We start from the raw sequence: 22,012 nt of genomic DNA on the forward strand, positions 1-22,012 counted from the left end.
AGCCAGTCACAACAGGACAAATACTGCAAGATTCCAGTTACATAAGGTACCTCAAGTAATTGAAAGCACAGTAATAGGGACTTCCCTAGCAGCTCAGTGGTTAGGACGCCTCACTTCCACTGCAGGGGAATTTCAATCCTGGTTGGGGAACTAAGATCCTACATGTTGTCTGCTCTTCCCCCCCGCCCCCCCCCCCGCCCCCGACAAAATCATAGAAGTAGAAAGTAGAGATGGTTTCTAAGGGTTGAGGGGAGGCAGGAGCGGGAGGAAGTCCTAGAAGTTCACTTTTGCAAGATGAAAAGATTCCATCGCTCCATTGCACAGCAATATGGATATTTTTGACACTCCTGGGCTGTTTGCTTGAAAATATTTAAGATAGAAAATTTAATGTTTTATGTTTGTTATATATATGTTGTTATATGTGTGTTTGTTGTGTTTGTAACCACAAATAAAAAATAAAATACAAGTTAAAAGAAGAAACCCTGGGAGAAATTCTCATTGAAAATAAAACATTCTTTGATAATGATAATGAGATTAACTACCCTCTTGGTTTTTGCATATGTATGTCTTTGATTTTTTTGTACACTGGATTTTCTTAAAGCGAGGCTTGTGTGTGACTAAGGGGTGGGAGCTTTCGGTGGGCTGTCTTGGTGGCCCTGATGCATCATTCCCTTCGCTGTGTGTGGTATAATAACATGGTTTGGAGCTTCCTGACTAACAGGAGACTTGAAATATTTAAGAGTGTTCCCACTGACAGCCTCCAGGGACCAATGATTTGACAGAATGGAGGCCAGGAGACTAGACTGCTCATTTCATGCAGCCCAGGTGTCAACAGTTGCTACATGGGATCTAATAAAAATATGTATTTGGTCTTGGTCCCCAGTTCCTGGCACAGAGTAAAACTTTTGAGATTTCTTGAGTGACAGTATTTTTATTATTCAGTTTTCAAAGGCCAGTGAAATAATCAATCATGACCCCATGTAATGAAACCTCCATAAAAACCTCTAAATGACAGGGTTTGGAGAGCTTCCGGGTTGGGGAAATGCAGGGAGATGCTGGAAGTGTGGTTTGCCCTGATGAGTTTGGAAGCTCCACCTCCCTTCCCCTCATACGTTGCCTTAAACATCTCTTCCATTTGGCTTTTCCTGAGCTGTATCTTTTAGTTTTCAAAAAGCCCTGTAATTGTAAGTAAAGTGTTTTCCTAAGTTCTTTGAGCTTTTCTAGCCAATGATCGAAATTAAGGATTGGGTTGTGGAAACCCCTGATGTATAGCTGGTTAGTTGAAGTACTGGTGGTCCGGTTTCTTTCTTTTTTTTGATGGTCCAGTTTCTTGCAGAGAATTCCATGGACAGAGGTGCCTGGCGGGCTATACAGTCCATGGGGCGGCAAAGAGTCGGACACGACTGAGCACCTAAGCGTGAGCCTGAGTGTGAGACTGGTAGCCCGAGGGGCCTCCCAGGTGGCACTAGTGGTAAAGAACCCACCTGCCAATGCATGAGACATAAGAGATGCGGGTTCGATCCTTGGGTCGGGAAGATCCCCTGGAGGAGGGCATGGCAACCCACTCCAGTATTCTCGTCTGGAGAATCCCAGGCTAGAGCTGGGATTTCCCCCGGGGACAGAGGAGCCTGGCAGGCTTAGAGCCCGTAGGGTCACACAGAGTCAGACCGGACTGAAGTGACTCGGCATGCGTGCAACAGCGGCCCAAGACCCTTGACTGGCATCTGAGGTGGGGGCAGTTCTGTGGGGACTGAGCCCTTTAACTTGGGGGACCCGGCATTCACGCCAGGTAGGGTGTGTCAGAATTGAATTGAAGGACCTCCAATGGGCGTCAGAGAATTGAAGAATGCGTTGGTGTCAGAAAACATCTCAGACTCCATTTGTTTTTCTCTTGGTCTGGGAAGAGTTCCATTTGGGTTTCTTGCTTCTTGAGGAATCCAAGTAGAAGATGCCACCTCTGGAGAGAGGAAAGGGGTCTCAGTCCAGCCTGGCAGTGGAGCTGCAAATGTCAGCCAGGATGACCAAACAGGGGTCCAGTGTCTGGGCTATTGTGTGTCACACCGACCCTGACCGGCCACGTGGACACAACCAGATGCCTGGCCAGCAGGCCCCTCATTCCCACCTGTGATGCTCAGAGAGAGACCATGAGCCTTGAAAAAGACCGTATTGTTTTGTGATGTCACCTCTGGAATGTTCTGAGTGTTTTGGTGACCAACTTCTGCACAGGACCTATACCTGGCACCTAACGTTGGTATGGCTTTTTCCTTGAGCTAGAAATAGTAATCTTAGGAAAGCTAGTAGCTAAAGACTTTCAGAAGGCTTTGTCATCAACTATATAGACCTGTCTTAATTTCTGTTCAGAGATTGATGAAGCATCTTATCAGATACCATCTTCACATTCTCGTAAGGTACATAATTAACAGGAGGGGAGAAGTGAATAGTAGGAAGTCCTGTTTTGCAGTTGAGCAGCTGAGGCTCAGACGATGGGCTGGAAAACAGAAATCTGCCTATTTTCTCTTTTCCACAGCACTCGAGGCCAAATTTTACAAGAAAAAGAGATACCAGATCTGAAAGCCTAGAAATTCCCATCAATGTGGTTCTACCTCAGGTAGGGATGAACACTGAAGGCTGTAACCTCTCAGTTTTGGCCAGAATAATCCCCCTCTTTCCAAGCTCTAGCAAGATACTGCAGGTCAGTGGTAGCCAGGGCCTCAGATTCTAGCTGAAGGTCAGCTGCCAGCCAGCTGTGTGCCAGGGGCAGTCCACTTAGTCACTTGGAGTCTTGGGTTTCCGGTCAGATGAGAGGGTGGGTTCATTGATCTGGTAAGACCATCCAGCCCGACCACTAGAAGTTTCTGTGACAATCTTTTCAAAATTAGAGCGTTTGGAGCTTCTTTACCACCAGGGGGCACTAGTGGTAAAGAAACCGCCTGCCAATGCAAAAGACGCAAGAGACCCGGGTTCGATCCCTGGGTGGGGAAGATCCCCTGGAGGAGGAAATGGCAACCCACTCCAGAATTCTTGCCTGGAGAATCCCACGGACAGAGGAGCCTAACGGGCTACAGTCCAGAGGGTTGCAGAGTCGGACACGACTGAAGCGACTTAGCACACACCCACATTGTGCACTACTCTGGACTTCTGGGTAGAGGATTAGAACTGAGACTTGGGATCAAGGGCACAGGCCCGAACCCATACACCTGGGACATGGACCGAGGGGTCTGGGCTCCTGTGGAGGGGTCAGGAGAATTAGGGCCTGCCGTGTACCAGGGACAGAGCGTAAGGGGGATGAGCCTGGGGGGGTCAGAATGGAGGCCAGCGCACGGGCGACAGGCTGGACATTCTCAGTTCTCCTTCTGCTAAGCAGCCGTTTCCCGGGAGGGGTCCTCCTGATTGGATTGTTTCTGCTGCTATGTCACAAAGGGGGCAGCCTTGCTTCTCCAGAGTCACCTAAGGCCCTGGGGGAAGATCATGGCGGTGCAACCAGAGGGGCTGAAATGTAGGGTGGAGGAATCCAACGCAGAGGTAACGATCTGAAAGCTCTGTCCAGGGATGTGTGGGGAGAGGGTTGACTCCCCAGTGGGGTCTTGGAGGCATGAAATTAGAGTTCAACCTGCTGCCTGTGCCACACACGGGCAGATGAGCGTCCAGGGTACTCTGGAGGCGCACAAGTCCTGAGTCAGGCTCCAGACCCCTGCCAGGATGGGCTGGGCACACTCTGGGGGAAGCGTGCTCAGTCGCACCCGACTCTTTGCCACCCCGTGGACTGTGGCCCCGCCAGGCTCCTCTGTCCATGGGATTCTCCAGGCAAGAGTACTGGAGTGGGTTGCCATTTCCTTCTCTCTGGGGATAAAGGGGCACCTCTGCGTTTAGATGATCTGAGCGGGCTGTGAGAGGGACCAGTGTGCCGACTGGACCTCCCCAAAGGAGAGGCTGACGGCTGGTGGCAGGGGAAGGGTTGATCTGGGTCACACGGGGAAGAAAGGAGAGTGACTGCGCACTGGATTGGTCACATCGGGGCCCTGGGCCATGCAGAGCGAGGGAGAGATTGCAAAGGACCGGGAACTGGGAACCTCAGCAAGTCCACTAGTAATGGCGGAGCTGGAGTTAGAGGCTTGAAGCCAGGTCAGTGCCCACGTCCTCTGCCACAAGCTGGGCACATGCCGCCTGCTTCTTCCCTGGCTTTTAGGACAGGGTGCCTCCCCACCCCCCATCTTAACTGCCAAGCCCCTGCACGAATCTGCCACATTCTGCTCCGTTCTGGTTCTGAGACTGAGTCCATTTGTTTTGAGAAGAAATTGCAGGAGCAGCTCTGTGTCTCCAGAAAGTGCCTCTGCACCCCCCCAGCTCCCAACCCTGCCTGAACGCTTCTCATTTGCATTGCGAATGTCTGTGATTCTCTATTTGTTATCACCCTTAGGTCTTTTCGGGTCTTATTGATTTCCAGTTTTCCTTCCTCACAGTAAATATTTGTGTTTTCTAATCTGTTTCTCTCCAGGGCATTAACTTGCCAGCCTTCCCTAGTTACTTCCTTCCCAAGTTCTCTGCACGCCGCCCCTCCACCTCCCTTGCCCCCCCCCCCCCCCTTGCCCCCCCCACCTCCCTTGCCCCCGCCCCCCCCCCATTCCTTTTCTACCTACCGGTTCTCCCCAGCACTCCCATTTTCCCAGTGAGCACTCTCTGTGAATCTCATAAAGGCACTGTTTCCTGCGAGATTGTTAATGAAGGCTCCTCACCAGGTCAGAATAGGGTCCCATCACCCCTCCAGGGCCCCGCCTTGTCCCTCTCTGTTGCCTTTTTTCAATCCCCTTTGTTTGGGTTTGTTCTTTGGAAGCTATGGAATCTGTGGCCGACAATGCCTGTAGCTCTGCCAGTTTGAAAAAGTGTTAGGAGGATTTCGGAAGATTCTGTGTTAAACAATTAGCTAAAACTACCACATACGATGAGAGAGGACATCTTTAGCCTCTTTGCTGTTAGTATTAGGATTCTATCCAAATCAATTACATTGACCTGCAAATTATCCTCTTATCTGTTAGCGTTTATTAAAACCAACATTGACTTTCTCATGGCACTTGGGAGCGGAGTTGATTTAAGCATATGCTCGTGATACTCAGCCTTGTCACCTGGTCTGAAAATTAGTGGCAGATCTGGAGAATCCTAGGGACAGAGGAGCCTGGTGGGCTGCCATCTATGGGGTTGCACAGAGTTGGACACGACTGAAGTGACTTAGCAGCAGTAGCAGCAGCAGCAGCTGCCTTTCCTTCCAGCATATTCTGGGTCTCAGCTTCCCCAGGCTTGAAACGTAACCCCAGAGGGCTGAATATTCTCTGACCATAACCCTCAGTAATGCTGGCAAAAGCAGGGCTTTAAAAACACTTGGTCAACAGACTTGGAGTCTGCTGAGGGCATTTGGACGTCTCTTCTGGTCTGTGGAAGTGCAGAGAATCTCAGTGCCTGGCAACTAAACTGGCAAGTCACTGTCCAGTTCTGTTCCCCAACGCTTCAGATGGGAGGCCAGCAACCTCAAAAGCTCCATCCCCGAAGGTCCTATTCCTTAGATACCCCTTAGCTTCAGAAAGATGCTTTGGTCTTATTACCTCCCCTCTGCCCTTAGCCCTACCCCCGTTTCTAGCCACCATCCCTCCTGTGTGGGCTCCATTTGCCACACAAAAGGCTGGTGATCTGACCGAAGCATGCAGTTGGTTATCTCATACACTTTCCTTCCAGTACCACGTGTATTTTAAAAACGGATGCTGGGGAGAAGGATGAAGAGTGAAGAGTGAAAGTGTTAGTCGCTCAGTCACGTTTGCTACTCGGCAGCCCCACGGACTGTAGCCCGCCAGGCTCCTCTGTCCATGGGATTGTCCGGGCAAGACTACTGGAGTGGGCTGCCATTCCCTTCTCCAGGGGATCTTCCGGACCCAGGGATGGAACCAGGGTCTCCTGCATTGCAGGCAGACTGAGCCACCAGGGAGGCCCAGGGCTGATGCTGAGGATGGAGCTCAGCCACAGGTGGGATTCAGGCATCTGAGCGGGAGCTCTCGGGACCCAGGGCCCTTCCTGCGTCCTTAGCACTGATGCAGCTTCTTTAGGTCACAGCCGGGAGCACTTTGCTCCCGAGAGCAGCATCTCTGGGTCACCTTCCTAACAAAGCCACGGCCACACGTCTCCCCTCCTGCTTCCTTCCTGTATCCCGTTCTTCCATGAAGAAGCCCCCCGCTTCTCCTCTCCCACCTATGAGGGCATGTCCTACATGTCAAGGAAGAAACTGTCCTTTCTTTCTTGGAAACCGGGCCAGGCTGTGCTGGGGGTTTGGGTCATGCTGCCGGAGACCCCACCTCCGAGGCTAAGGAGAACTTTGAGGGGTGTTCCAGGGGCTTTTAATTGGCCCAGACCTCTGGTTCAGGGCTCAGTGACCCCAAGGGGCAGATTAGTTTGGCCCATGAAACCAAGCCTGTGATACCACTGGTTGAGGAGACCTACTGAGGAGCTGGCTTCAGATGTCAGCTAAGGGGGTCTGGGATTTGGTACCTCAAGTAGCTTGAGTCCTTTCAGATGCTCACTTTTTGTCACGTTCTTTCATAAAGACAGTTAGGATTTGCTCTAGTGTTTTAGGTCAGGAATGGTTAAGCTTTACCAGGAGAATTGGCCCTCTGTTTGGTCTTGATGACACCTTAGTAACCACTTTCTTGGCCTCTCACAGTAACCCCTGGCAGTAGACACAGCCACTGAGGTGACTTTCAGAGAAGCTAAATGACTTTCACAGGAGCTGCCAAAGATGGGACTTTTAAGCCCAAAGCTATTGGGAATTTGAGGTCTCTACCCTCATCGGATTATAAGTTCAAGATGGTGACATGGACAACCAGCAAGCTTGTGTGCAGAGGGCAGCTTCTTTTAAGGGCTACATAAGTGGACGTGGGTGGAAGCCCCGTGATGCAACTGCTCTGCAATTTAAAATGTGGATTGAAATGTGGATATGGCTGTACCAAGCAGACTGAAAATATCACGGCAAACGAGATCATCTCTTTGGAGAGCCCAAAATAGTATGATGTAACAGTGTTGTGTGCTGCTGCTAAGTCGCTTCAGTCGTGTCCGACTCTGTGCGACCCCATAGACGGCAGCCCACCAGGCTCCCCCGTCCCTGGGATTCTCCAGGCAAGGACACTGGAGTGGGTTGCCATGTCCTTCTCCAACGCGTGAAAGTGAAAAGTGAAAGTGAAGTCGCTCAGTCGTGTCCGACTCTTAGTGACCGCATGGACTGCAGCCGATCAGGCTCCTCCGCCCATGGGAGTTTCCAGGCAAGAGTACTGGGGTGGGCTGCCATTGCCTTCTCCAATGCATGAAAGTGAAAAGTGAAAGTGAAGTCATGTCCAACTCTTCGCGACCCCATGGACTGCAGCCCGCCAGGCTCCTCTGCCCGTGGGAGTTTCCAGGCGAGAGTACTGGAGGGGGGTGCCATCGCCTTCTCCGACAGTGTTGTGTAGTTCAACCTAATATCGCCTCCTCACCCTTCAGTGCACTTTGGTGGATGAGTACATTGGCAAGGACTCTTTATACCGCCACTGCATGTGAAACGTGTTGCTCTGATTTCCAGAACTAGGGATGTCAAAAGAGTGAGGGGCAGTTGACTGTGCTAAGAGAATGACAATTTATTCATCTGGGGAGAAGATGGGACAGGACGTATGGAAACCACTGCAAAGTAATGAAAGCGTAACACATGCAGAATGAAACATCGGAGCATTGTGAAGAGCTAGAGTGAGCATGCAGTTGGGAGTCAGATATCCCGGTTTTAAATCTTTGCTGGCTACGTGAGCTTCAGCAGACCCGTGGTAGCTCTTTTCAGTAAGATGTTACGTATGAATATGGAAATCAGTTAGCACGTCATCACTTAGTAGTCATTCTGTGTTACTTCCTTCACCTTGTTCCATACAATTGAAGGAAATGCTAAGCGACCTCTCCTCTGAATGCACAGTCACCATTCTTGCATGTCTGGAGCTCCCTATAAACAAAGAAGATGCCACATAGTCTCCTTTATTTTTGAACTCTGCAACAAAACCTCAGAAACAAATAGGGCAGATGTTAGTGGAGTGGCTGTGGATGGTTGCGCAGGGTATGCACTGTAACACCAGTTGTGACTGGCATCCTCTAGAGCTGGACATTGTACAGCTTGCGCAAACATAGAGGGTGTCTCTGAATCCTGCTGCTGCTGCTGCTAAGTCGCTTCAGTCGTGTCTGACTCTGTGCGACCCCATAGACAGCAGCCCACCAGGCTCCCCGTCCCTGGGATTCTCCAGGCAAGAACACTGGAGTGGGTTGCCATGTCCTTCTCCAATGCATGAAAGTGAAAAGTGAAAGGGAAGTCGCTCAGTTGTGTCTGACTCTTAGCGACCCCATGGACTGCTAGCGCCCACATTTTCTAGATACGGAAACTGAGGCAGAGAAGTCAAGTGATTCTGTAAAGACCATGAACTTACAGCGCAGAGCCGGGACTCTGTTTAGTTTTATGATGTCCCGTCCTCTGTGCCCCTATGAGAATTAATGGCTTTACACCAAGAAATAGTTGGTGCTAATGCATTGATTTCCAAATTGACTGGAAGTTCCCTGAGGGCAGGTCTGAGAACAAATGCCCAGTGTGTTAGTTGATTCATTGACATAAATGTGGAGGAAGATTTGGTGCAAGAATGTTTAAAGCAGGAACTGATTAGGGTGAGGAGTTTGCACGAGGCCAAGGAAGAGCTTTCCTTTGTGGACTAGGTCCAGTTAGGTCTGATTGGAATCAGGGAAATATGGGAAAGAAAGAATTTGTCTTGGTTCAGCATCTTCCCAGAGTTTAAACATGATTCCTGGTATATCTGAAATGCCTGTATATTTGCTGTTTTTCTTTACATCCTCTCATTTTCAGAAAGAGAACAGAAATTGCTCTATTTTGGCTTATCCTAACCCTATCCATAGGATTGTGGGTTTGATAAAAATAGGTATATTTTCCTAATGCCCATTAAAATAAATACACGACTATCACATTTTTAAAATAAGTGTTTTATCTAAGAAACTAGGCCATGAAACGATGCTAGACTTGGCCACCTTCTGGGTCCTGTGTGGGAGAAGAGGAAGAATAGAAAGACTTAGTCTTAAGAGGAGGGTTTGTTCTCTTGGTTTAGAAGGTAAAGGAGACCTATTAGGCCATCAGTGTTTTCTGGATTCGGTTACCAGGAGTGAAACAGAGCACAGGGTCTGCTTGGGAAGTGTTGGCCACGTAAGGCAGGGGACTCGATGTAAGCCAGGTTGATAAAAAGAGGGCTGCTGGGGTCACAGCAATGCCAGTTTACAAACTTAGATCCCTTGCACCAGAGAAAGTTAGACAAGAGGGTGTTTAGAGATAATGCCACTGACCTTTCCATGACACAGAAGTGAAGACCAAGGTCACAGGGTGAGAGGATGTGACCGAGGCCATGCAATGGCGTGCATAAGGACAAGGGCCCAAATACCCAGACTGTCCACTACTAGGGATCTGCCACCATGTGTTAAGTTTTCTATTTAGTGCCTTTATGTTGAGAGGATAGTTGGAAATCCCTTGGCTACCCAGTTCAGGATGTGGATGTAAAATACAGGCAGCTGACTAAGTAGGATAATTTTAAGGCCATAAAGGATACTGTGAATTGGTATAAAGCACCAGTGATTTCTCTTTGGTTGTTCAGTTGGATCAAAAAGAGTATCTTTCTGATAAAAATCAATCATAAACAAGAAATGAGACAGTTGGGAAAATTTGAATCCGTATTTGTTGACATTAAGGGATCACTGTTAAATTTTAAAGGGAAGATAATGGTATTGTGGTTTTGTTTAAAAAATGCACATTGACTTATTTATGGATAAAACAACACAATGTCTGTGCTTTGAAATAACCCAGTGGGAGAAGAGTGGTTCTGAAACTGGAAGATGTTACAGATGAAACAAGTGTGGCCTTGATTTGATAACTGCTGAAGCTGGGCCATGGCTACACGGAGATGTCCAAGACTATCCTCTCTCTTTTCCATAATAAAAAGTCCCCAAGTACTGAAAGCCCTTTGCTAAATTCATCGAGATTTCCTATATGTGTGCTTCACATAAATAAGCTCAGGGAGCCAGAACTGGGTTTGTGACTGAGTAAGTGGAACTTGTGCTGGTTATTTAACTTCTCTGAGTTTCAGTCTATCCATCTGTAAAATGGGAATAATAGTAACACCTTATTAAATCAGTGTTGTGAGGATTAAATGAATTCAGTGGATGGATCACTTAGCCCAGGGTCTAGCACAAAACTTCCCTTTCTTTCTCATGATGGGAATATAAATCATTGACTAAAACTACATTTTCCATAATAACATCCTTGAGAGCAGGATGTTACTACTGAGATGGAGCCCTCTATTGCCTCACCCTTGGAGGATGAAGATGACCTCTGACTCCTTAGCACTCTGGGATCAAGCCACCTTCAATTTACAAGAAATGGTCTGGGCTCTTCACAGTGGGATTCATGTGGATCACAGGTCAGCCCCAAGAGCCAGTATGCTTCTCCAGTTGAGAAAGATGAAAACTACTGAGGCTGGATTTACTTAAAGTAAATAATGTGCTGATCACGGAATGTCCCTGCACCCTTGCTCTCTGGAAGATTAAGCACATCCTTACAAAGTTAATGACATGTGCTTATTGCAAAGTTAATAGCATAGAACTGTGCCTTCTATTTATCTAGCTCTTTAGGTCTTAAAGAACTCTAACCAACTTTATACACTGTACAAATTATATATCTCTATATATGCTTACATATATATAATACAAATAACCTGACTTGTTTTCTATCTTCTCTATCTGTAAAATTGTGAAAATAACCTAAGAAATGAGAAATTAATATTTGGAGAGCATTGCGATGTACTTGGATGAAATGCTTTTGGTGTATTTAGAAGCAGCTCCCGTGATCTTATTTTTATTTAAATTCATTGCTGCAATTGTTACCTCTTCTCCAGGAGGCATCCCACCTGTTCATTGCTTTATGAATCATCTCAGAATTCCCCCATTAGTGAAATCTCCTTTTCTCAATAACAATACCTTACATTTCTATGGCACCTGGCAGTTTTAAAAACACTTTTGCATTCATTATCTCTTTTCAGTCCTCGTAATGGTGCTGTGAACTAAGCAGAGCACATGGTATTATTTCCATTTTACAGGTACCATTTGCTGACTTTCAATGTTGGAAGGTGCTTTTAAGATCACAGAGTCTGACTCTCTTTTGTGCTAGTGAAAATCTGGGTCTCGGAGAAGGTGAGCGAGTTCTCTAGTTTCATGCTAAAGCATCTGCGTGATCCCCGTCTTGAACTCTGGGCCTAGTTTAGCCCTGGTATAACCCTCAGAGAACTCCATGGACAGAGGAGCCTGGTGGGCTACAGTCCATGGGGTTGCAAAGAGTTGGCCCCGACTGAGTGCCTAACACTACAACCCTCAGAGCAGTTCTGACCACTGGAAGCCAGAATCGCCCAAGGGAGCTGGTTAGAAACACAGATGGATGACTGAATGTATGAATCAGGCTTGTAAGCAGAGGCTCCAAAATCTGCATTTAAAACGCACTGAGATGACTCTGTATTGAAAAGTGCGGCCGCTCCTGGCTTGTCGGAGGTAAGCTCTGTGACTCCGATCCTCTTTTTATGGGGTGGTTTCGAGGTGCATGGCTACCCTCACGGATTCCTCCTTATGAATCCCTTGGCGTCCTTTGATGTTTTCACTACATGTTCAGCTCCCACGGTCAGTGACACGACTGTGGTGGTGCCTTTCCTTTCCAAAATTATCAGCAGGACTCTGTTTTGAGCCTCGCACTGTGTGTGTCGGTGTTTAAGGAGCTGCTAAGAGGACAGACTCAGGGGTAGGGAAGAGTGAAGGACGAGCCCGAATAGGGCCAGGGAGAAGTGGGGCTTAGCAATGGCACTGGCGTCTTGGATGATCTGAGTGACTGTTAGGGGGATGCCAGTTGTGGGTCCCCCTGGGGCAGCAGGAGAATGATGTTTATTCTTCTTGTAGGATGACAGAAGTATGCGAGAGCCCCAGCTTCGTGCTTCCATACATCATCTTTTAAGTCTAAAGTATTTCTATGCAGCAAGGCAGTATTTGCAGTTCCTCCAGTTTGAAAGCATGATAACTCACATAATTTGTCCATATTCTTGTAACTGATCAGACAGTCGGGTCAGGACTCAGAGGTGGTTGACTCCCAACATTAATTCCTTTAAAACTTCCATGCTATATTGCTGATTCTTATTACTCACAGATTCCATGTTTGTGAATTTGCCTAATTTTTTTTTTCATTGAAACTAGTTTGCAACCTCCAGATCAATACTTGTGGCACTTTCTTGGTTTATCATGGACACTCACAGAAGGGTGAATGATTTGAGTTACCTGATGCACACGTCTCCAGTTTAGGCGCCTTCTTGTTTCAGCTGACTATAAAAGTGTCCTTTCCACAGTTTGTTTCGTGTCACTGTTTTCACACTCTTGTGCTCTTTGTTGGTGATCTCACTGTCTAAAGTGGCCCTCAAGCATACTGCTGAATTGCTGTCTACTCCTCCTTAAACCACAAGAAGGCAGTGATATCCCTTATGGAGAAAACACGTGTGTTAGGTAAGCTTCCTTCCCGCAGGAGTTACAGTGCTGTTGGCCCCAAGTTCAAGGTTAATGAATCAAAATGCATTTTAAATAAGGTGTCTTTCAACAGAAGAAAAAGTTGCCTATTGATCAGTTGAGGAAAATGTGGCCCGCTGGAGGTCGGCAGGAACCTAACGCTGTGTGTCTGCCCTGAGTCCTGGTTCAGTATTAGCTAATTCTGTATCTGCTGGGACATTATAGAATAGAATCTGGAGAAGGGAATGGCAACCCACTCCAGTATTCTTGCCTGGAGAATCCCATAGACAGAGGAGCCTGGCAGGCTGTAGTCCATGGGGTCGCAAGAGTCAGATCCAACTGAGCGACTAAACCACCACCACCACCATAGAATAGAGCCGCCACGAATAACCGGGCCAAGTGCAAAAGCACCCGTGGTGGCTGGTCGACTCCCAGACGGGGTTTCTTATGGGGTCTCGGGCCTCTTACATGGCCAGCCGGCCTCGGGTGCAGTCAGCCTCTCTTTGCTAACCCTGGGCTTCCCTGTTCTTTCCCGCAGAGGGGCACAGCTGAGCCCTTCCTGAGGCTCCACAACTTGTACCCCACCCCTCGCTGTGCCCGGCAGGCCGCCCTGCCCAGGCTGAGCCGTCGGGTGGTCAGCCAGCACTCCTACCCACTCAACCGCTTCTCGTCGGTGCCCCTGGACCCCATGGAGCGCCCCACGTCGCAGGCGGACCTGGAGCTGGATTACAACCCGCCGCGGGTGCAGCTCAGCGACGAGATGTTCGTGTTCCAGGACGGGCGCTGGGTGAGCGAGAACTGCCGGCTGCAGTCGCCCTACTTCTCCCCGTCCTCGTCCTTCCACCACAAGCTGCACCACAAGAGGCTGGCCAAGGAGTGCCTGCTGCAGGAGAACAAGACGCTGCGCGAGGAGAACAGGGCGCTGCGCGACGAGAACCGCATGCTCCGCAAGGAGAACAAGATCCTGCAGGTCTTCTGGGAGGAGCACCAGGCCGCGCTGGGCCGCGACGACAGCCGGGCCTCCTCGCCGCTGCTGCACAAGGACAACGCCGCGTCCGTGGAGGCGATGAAGAAGGAGCCGGCGCTGCAGGCGCACCGCGGCCGGGAGAACAACACCCTGCAGCTCCTCCGCGAGGAGAACCGGGCCCTGCAGCAGCTGCTGGAGCAGAGGAAGGCCTACTGGGCCCAGCCCGACGAGAAGACCGCCTCGACCGAGGAGATCAAGCCGATCTCCTCGCCCCACGAGGAGCCCCACGGGCTGCTGCCGGACCCGGGGCCCGGCCTCCCCTCCCCCTTCGAGGAGCCCAAGGGCCTCCCGGCCCCACCGGACGACTCCAAGACCCTCCGGGCCCTGAGGGAGATGGTGAGCACCCTGTCCGCGCAGTCCGGGGAGGAGGTGGGCAAGGGGGGCCCGGGCCTGCCCGACGGCAGCCAGTCCCTGGAGCTGCTGCGGGAGATGAACCAAGCGCTGCAGGCCCTGCGGGAGGAGAACCAGAGCCTGCAGGTCCTCCGCGACGAGAACCGGCTCCTGCAGGAGGAGAACCGGGCCCTGCACGCGCTGCGCGAGGAGCACAGGCTCTTCCAGGAGGAGAACAAGGCGCTGTGGGAGAACAACAAGCTGAAGCTGCAGCAGAAGCTGGTCATCGACACGGTGACCGAGGTCACCGCCCGGATGGAGATGCTCATCGAGGAGCTGTACGCCTTCATGCCGGCCAAAAGCAAGGACCCCAAGAAGCCCAGCAGGGTCTGAGGCTCCCCCCCTCCCCAGGCGCACAGAGGCACCCGGCTGGGGCACCCCCACCACATAACGCCCGCCTTCCCCATGGGCGCCTGGCCTGCCCCTACCAGCTGGTGCCCAGTGCAAGAGCAGAATGAGCAGCCTGGTCGATTCAGAGAAGTAATAAAGACCTGAGGAGGCTGGGGCCTGACCATCTGCATTCTTTTGCGGTTTTTATGTTTTGTTTTTTTTTTTTTTTTTCCCTTGTTTTGAGCACTTGCAGGCTCCCTGGTAGCTCAGCTGGTAAAGAATCTACCTGCAATGCAGGAGACCCTGGTCTGATCCCTCGGTCAGGAGGATCCCCTGGGGAAGGAAAAGCTACCTACTTCAGTATTCTTGCCTGGAGAATCCCATAGACAGAGGAGCCTGGTGGGCTATAGTCCACGGGGTCACAAAGAGTTGGACCTGACTGAGCACAGCACAGGGTCACAGCAAAATGTACAGAGAATTCCCATACGTCCCCTCCTCCACACCCCCCACAGCCTCCCCGACTATCAACCTCCCCTCCGCTCCCCCAGAGGGTACTCTGGTTGCAACTGATGAACCTCCATTGACCCACACCTATCACCCAAAGCCATGGCTTACATTGGGGTTCACGCTGGGTGTCATACATTCTGTGGGTTTGGGTAAAGTGTGTAATGACACGTATCTACCATGAATACACAGAGCATGGTCACTGCCTTACAACCCCTTTGTGCTCTGCTCATTCATCTTTCCCTACCTCTCACCCCTGGCAACCACTGATCTTTTTACGGTTCCCCACGGTTTTGCCTTTTCCAGAATGTCATATAGTTGGGATCGTACAGTAGGCAGGCACTTCAGCAGCAGCGTTTAAGGCTCCTCCGTGTCTTTTCATGGCTTGAGCGCTCATTTCTTTTAATGCTGGATGCTGTTCTGTTGTCTGAATGTACCGAAGTGTGTTTATCCATTCACCCACTGAAGGACGGCTTGGCTACCTCCAAGTTTTGGCAGTTATGAATCTGGCTTCTTTTTCTTTTTTTTTCTCCTGTCTCCTCCTTCCTCAGCCTCCTTTATCATCTGTTTTTCTCTTTTGTTTCCTCCCTTTTTCCTTCTTTGTTTCCCTCCTCTTTCTCCTGTCTGTCTTGCTCTCTCATCACCTAGCATTGATGAAGCCATAGAGTGGGGGATGGGCTGTGGGGCTCAAGGCCAGGACTTTTCAGCGGGGCTACTGGCAACAGTGGGCTGGATAACTCCTCGTCTTGGGCTGCCCTGTGTATTAAAGGGTATTTAGCAGCAGCCCTGGCCTCGACCCACTAGATGCCAGTAATAGCCACCTGACCCCCAGCTGCGACAACCATTTCCAGTCATTGTCAAATGTCCCCCAGGGGACAGAACCCCAGTCCTACCCTCAAGATTGCTCTAGATTTCTCAGAGTATCTTCCTTGAAACAGCAGTTCTTGAAATGCTCTGAGAAATTGAAGGTTTCCATGAGAGGGGAGACAGTCCTCTTGGGCAGACTCATAGTCACACTCCAACTGAAAGGGTCTGAGAGGTCCTGCAATGAAAAAACCTGCTTATCTTCAGTGGACCCAGAACTGGCCAATTGTATCTGACATTGAGATCTCTCTTTCTGTGACCCTGCCGATCACCTAGTTTGGGAAGGGCTGCTCTGTGCTCACCTCCCTGCCCCCAGGTGCCCTCAGCTCACTTGCAGCCCCACCTCCTAGCTGGATGTAAGGCGAGGGGTCTGGTTAACAGGCTGCCTGGAGGGAGGCGCAGAGACTTAAGTTCAGCGTCCTGGACTCTGACTCCCATTGTGAAATTGGACATCCTTTAGAACCAAGAGCTGAAAGGTGCCCTCCGGGGGACTACAGGGAAAGCCAGAAAGAGGTTCCCAAACTCTTTTGTATAGTAGTCTCACCTGGGGGCGTTCTTTGAAAAAATACTGATGCCTCGACACCACCTGCAGATGTTCTGTCTTAATTGGTCTTGGGTAGGCCTGGACATTGTGAGGATCAAAGCTCTCCAGGTGAATCCAGTGTGCAGCGCGCTTGAGGAATCACTGTGGTAAGGTGAGCAAAGCTGCCTGATTCTCCGTAGAATGCCCATTTCCTGGTCATGGGTGTAGGTGAGCAGGCTTATGTGACGGAGAGGAGTTTACCCACTCTGCTGATAGAAAACCAGCAACCGTCGTGAGTTGAGACTGCAGCGTCCTCAATCCTGATCTGTTGTTCACACTGGCTCAATTTCTGAGCTTTGAGCAGATTCCAGAAGGTGAGCTGGAGGTGGCAGCCAATTCCCGCAGAGCTCCTCACCCATCACTTTTCACTTGCTGTGACCCCTGTATCCTCAGCGGTACCTGTAAGGTAGGTATCGTGGTCCATATGCAGGTTGGAAAAGAATTTCCAGACATGAGGCAGAATGGGAGGAAAATGCAATTTATTTGAGTGGGAGACACTGAACAGCAGGCCGGCTCAAGGGAGAGCTGAACCCTTTGGCAAGCTGCTGCTGCTGCTAAGTCGCTTCAGTCATGTCTGATTGTGCGACCCCATAGATGGCAGCCCACTAGGCTCCTCTGTCCCTGGGATTCTCCAGGCAAGAATACTGGAGTGGGTTGCCATTTCCTTCTCCAATGCTAGTACCCAATTTTTATAGCCTCAAGACAGGGAAATTCCTACTGGAATGGTGGCATTGGTTAGGATGCTATGGCATGGATAATAGGATGGGTATTTCTTTTACCTAATATGGGATCCGGGAACTGGCCAGTTTAGGTCTGGAGGCTCAGGGCAACAGTTGCTATGGGGCTTGGTCAGTTTCAGAGATTTTTGTCCTGTGACCTTGGTATGCTGCTGCTGCTGCTGCTAAGTCACTTCAGTCGTGTCCGACTCTGTGCAACCCCATAGACGGCAGCCCACCAGGCTCCCCCGTCCCTGGGATTCTCCAGGCAAGAACACTGGAGTGGGTTGCCATTTCCTTCTCCAATGCATCAAAGGGAAAAGTGAAAGTGAAGTCGCTCAGTCGTGTCCGACTCTTAGCGACCCCCTGGACTGCAGCCCACCAGGCTCCTCTGTCCATGGGATTTTCCAGGCAAGAGCGCTGGAGTGGGTGCCACTGCCTTCTCCGGTGACCTTGGTATAGGGCTCCACAATAGGCATTTATCCTTCCTCCTGCAGCTCTGAAACTAACACACTATGTGATTTGCTGGAGTTTAGTCAAGAAGAGCCAAACTAGGACTTCAACACAGACCTAAAGACAGTGGATCTCAAACTCCTGTTAGATCACATTGCTAAGTAAACCTGGTCTCCAAAAATGAAGTTTAAAAATGGTTTGGGTGCCTGTTTTCCAGATTTAGGGATTTGAGTCTTATCCAAAATAGCTTTATCAGAAATTCCAAATGAGGGAGAACAGAGTATTTTCTCTCTCCAGGTGGTGATAATATGTCCAACCCCTACACAAGGGTGGAAGGTGACTGACGGGCACTCAGAGGCTGAGTCAGTCATTCCCCTCTTGTCACCAAAATCTGATAAACAGGAAGTTGTTGCTGATGGGCCTCTGGGCCTTTGCAATTTTTTCCTCCTGAATTTGGTAAATGGATCATGCTGGGCATCATAAAATACTGGACTTTAAGTCAGTGTTCTAACTCCAGGGCATAGGGCTTTTTTCATTCTTGTTTTTCGATGAAACCAAATTGATTTCTGCGATTCTAGACAACTGGATGACAGGCTCTCACCATGTTTGTGTTATGAACATTTAACCTGGATTAAGCTACCTAACGGCAGTCAGTAGGTAGCAAGCTGAGGGAGCTCAGAGGACGTAATACTATTTAACACTGTCAACTTTCTCTGTCATGCAGAATCTAAATGGGTGAAAAATTAGCAAGACAAACCATAAAATATCATTTTTATGGAGTGGGGGAGATTTACTTCAAAACCATGTTTCATTGTATAGCACAATCTGTCACAGATTAACTAACATTCAGTGGCTGCTAAGCTCTTGGAGAACAGAGTGAAATTTCATTCTTCATGGAGAGCTTCCTCTAAGCATCTCTGCTCCTTTTTCAGCTCTTCCTGTATCTGCCTTCTGGTCCAACTCGAAGCCCTTTCTCAAATAGCCAAGGCTGGTTTCTCTTTGCAGGTCAAGTCTTGGTTTCAACCCTCCCTGGGGGCTCAGGTAGTAAAGCATCTGTCTATAATTCAGGAGACGCAGGTTCGATTCCTGGGTTGGAAAGATTCCCCTGGAGAAGGAAATGGCAACCCACTCCAGTATGTTTGCCTGGAAAATCCCATGATGGAGGAGACTGGTGGGCTATAGTCCATGGGGTCGCACAGAGTCGGGCACGACTGAGCGACTTCACTTTCACTTTTCGGGCTTGCCTTTAGAGAGCTAAGCATTCTAGCTTTCCTTGCATCTCCCGTGTGGCCGCTGGCTTGGCTGGCTGGTACCCTTGGTGCCTGGAATCAACTAGAATGCTCCTATAGAATTGCCTGAGTTCTGGCCATCAGCCTATTTCGTGCTTGTTAGTTGAAAGGCAGGTCAAACAGGGGACACTCATAACCTAAAACTACTAATTTAGTGGAAACTAAAGAATCAGAGTGACTTTTTTTTTTTTTTTTCCCAGTAGGAAAATCTGTATGTAAGCATGAGTTTCGCAGTGTTGATAGTAGGAATCAGAGTCAGCAATTCTGGAGAAAATCTGGTAGCCCTTTGTACGTGTAGATTCGGTTCTTGAACACTTCCCCTTTCTAAGGGCTTTTCCTAAAATGACATGACCTCTACCTGCCTGTCAGGAATGCTTGCAAGGGGTAGGTCGGAAAGTATGGGAAGCCCTGGGAGCTGGGTGCGTTGGGACATGGTGTCGGATGGAGGAAGTGGAGGCCCTTACTAATAGCCATCCATGTATCGTCCTCTTAGTTGAATTTCTGGTTCCTCAGATGGGAAATGGCTTCTACTGAGAAACCAGTCAGTTTCACAATATGCTAGATATGCCAAGAGCAGCTGCTGGAAACTGCACTTTCTGGTCATAATTTTGAGCCCCTGAGATGTTTGCAGCAGACAGAATGTGTGTGCTTGGAGTTGCCCACCGCCCTCCTCATTTTTTTTTTAAATTTATTTTTATTTATTTTTTGGCCATGCCGCGTGTGGGATCTCAGTTCCCTGACCAGGAATTGGACCCACTCCCCCACTAGGGAAGTCCCCCACCCTCATCATTCACGTGCAAGTCTCCTCCAGCTTGACCTCTTATCAGTGTCTCTGCGTAAACAGTTCTTTCCAGATTCCTTACCCTCTTTGTTCACTCAAACAATGGCCTTTGTAACCGAGAACAAAGTTAGGAGCAGGTGACAGATTATTTTTGATGCTGTCAAGACAAGTGGCTGTTTAATTCTGACATTTTCTCTCTCTAAGCGCGTCTTTATTCTTTACAAATGGGGTGATTCAGAGTGCTCCATCAGAAGTCCATGCACCATGGAAACACTGAGTCCTAGTCTCTTTTCAGAAATTGGTCAGTTGTCACTCAAGGACGGAGGAGCCTGGTGCGCTGCAGTTCTAAGAGTTGGACACGACGGAGCGACTTCACTTTTCAGTTTCATGTATTGGAGAAAGAAATGGCAACCCACTCCAGTGTTCTTGCCTGGAGAATCCCAGGGACGGCGGAGCCTGGTGGGCTGCACAGTCCAGTCTATGGGGTCGCACAGAGTCGGACACGACTGAAGCGACTTAGCAGCTGCAGCAGCAGCGCTCAACGACGCTATAAGGGGAATAGAACTTCCTGGTTGCCAGTCCCTTTTCGTGGACCTGTGGTTGGGTCATCCTCACTTTTCCCCTTTCCGTCACTCATTCAGCTAGTCACCAGGCCCTATGGGTATTCTCTTCTATATAGCCCTTGAATCCTGCTTCTCACTGTTTCCATGGGTGTAATCTCAGTCCTGGCCATGTCGCCCCCTGGGTGACTGCTCCAACTCTGAGTTTATCTCTCTGTTGCTGAGGCTACTTTTGGTCCGTTCTTCCTGTTGCAACCAGACTGATTTTCTCATATATGGGAATGCTGTTTCCTTATTTAAAATTCATCGCTGGCCTCCCACAGTCTTTAGGACACAACAAAACTTCACTATGGGTCTCTGGCTTTAGTGTGGAAGCAAGTTTATATTCTTCTGAATATTCTGACTTCAGTTAACACGTCATTGCTTCTCAAGGACCCCACTGGGCTCCTTCAGAATCCAATATAATTTAATCAAATGCCTGCCTTGTCTCTTGGAGGTTACATCCAGAGAGGAGAGGTTCCTTTTCCTGGGAAGGGCAGGCAGAGTTCGGGAGGTTGTATTCAAAGTAATAAGGGAAGAGGGAGACGCCTGTGTTGCCAGATGTTTGTAATGAATCTTCTGGGTCACAAGTGGGCCACTGGGAGTCAAAGCCCAGTAACCTCTCCCCTTCGTCTTTACTCTGAACAGCTGGGCCCAGCAACGTGGGCTTCAGAGTCAGACTGCTGGGTGTCTATCTCAGCTCCCCCACTTACAGTGTGACTATGGGCAAGCCGTTTAACCTTTCTGTCATGGTTTCTTCTAGAGAAAATCATGAAACCTGCTATATCAGATAACTCTTGTTGCATCATAAACCCATTCCAAAATTTCGTAGCTGCTGAATCACTTCTTTGGTTAGGCTGGTTTCGGCCGGGCAGTTCTGGTTGTAGCTCAGCTCACCCTCACACCTTGCTTGGCTGGCAGATTGTTAGGTGGCTCTGCTTCCAGGGAGGATCTGTCAGTTCCAACCCTTTGTCTCTTTGGCACGTGGTCTCTCATCCTCCAGCAGGTTCCCCCAAGCATCATCTCACAGCAGAGGCCCAAGAGAGAGAAAGCAAGGCCTCTTGAAATCTAGGCTTGGAACTGGTCCATTCTTACTTCTACTGACCACGTTCTGTAGGTGGAAGCAAGTCACAAGGCCAACCCAGATTCAAGGGATGGAAATGCATTTCCCCTCTCGATGGCAGGAGCTCTGACAGACGAGGAGGCAGGGGAGCATTTGCTTGGGTCCCCAGTGCACTTCATCCACTAAACATCCACTCTATACCTTATAGGCTGTTGTGCAAGTCAGGTGAGACGGTGCATGCAAAGTGCTTATTAGAAGCACTCAATATGTTTTACCCATTATTATAATAATATTTTTGGTGTATCTTTAAAAATACAGAAATTAGAGCAATTCATAGAAAACTACCTCAAAGACTTTTGAGGATTTTTTAGTTGGTTTAGCATGATTTTTGGTGGTCCTGGAAGAGCTGTCCCAGTTCAGCATCTGAGCTCCTCTTTATGCTCTTAAAAACAGATTTATTGTGAGGATTGGATAAGTTAATGTATACAAAATGGTGACCTTAGTGTCTGGAATGTAATAAACACTAAGCAATGGTATCTGTGATTATTATATTATGGCAACAAGGTTAATGATTTGGAAGAGAATCCCACAGCCCCACTTGCTTGCTAAAATAAATGCAAGTTGGCATAAATGTGATGCTGAGAAATCTAACAGGTGATCAATGCCTGAAGCAGAAGCAGAATAAAGTGAAAATTTTCTCACATACACATAGAGAAAAAGTATAGTAATTCCCTATACCTCTATTATGCGTCTTCTGTAGGTCAATGAGCCCATCTTCATTTACTG

At 49.0% G+C, this 22,012-nt stretch overlaps 1 protein-coding gene across 1 annotated transcript; it reads left to right on the forward strand.

Annotated features, from left to right (window-relative positions):
* Positions 1–3,468: 3,468 nt before the first annotated feature.
* On the forward strand, positions 3,469–14,529 carry CBY2 (chibby family member 2). Its single transcript, XM_015097970.3, has 2 exons — positions 3,469–3,522; positions 13,166–14,529. The coding sequence occupies exons 1-2, from the start codon at positions 3,469–3,471 to the stop codon at positions 14,375–14,377; spliced, it is 1,266 nt and encodes a 421-aa protein (XP_014953456.2). The 3' UTR covers positions 14,378–14,529.
* The last annotated feature ends 7,483 nt before the right edge of the window (positions 14,530–22,012 follow it).

This window comes from Ovis aries, chromosome 10 (assembly GCF_016772045.2).
Source record: "Ovis aries strain OAR_USU_Benz2616 breed Rambouillet chromosome 10, ARS-UI_Ramb_v3.0, whole genome shotgun sequence".
NCBI lineage: Eukaryota > Metazoa > Chordata > Mammalia > Artiodactyla > Bovidae > Ovis > Ovis aries.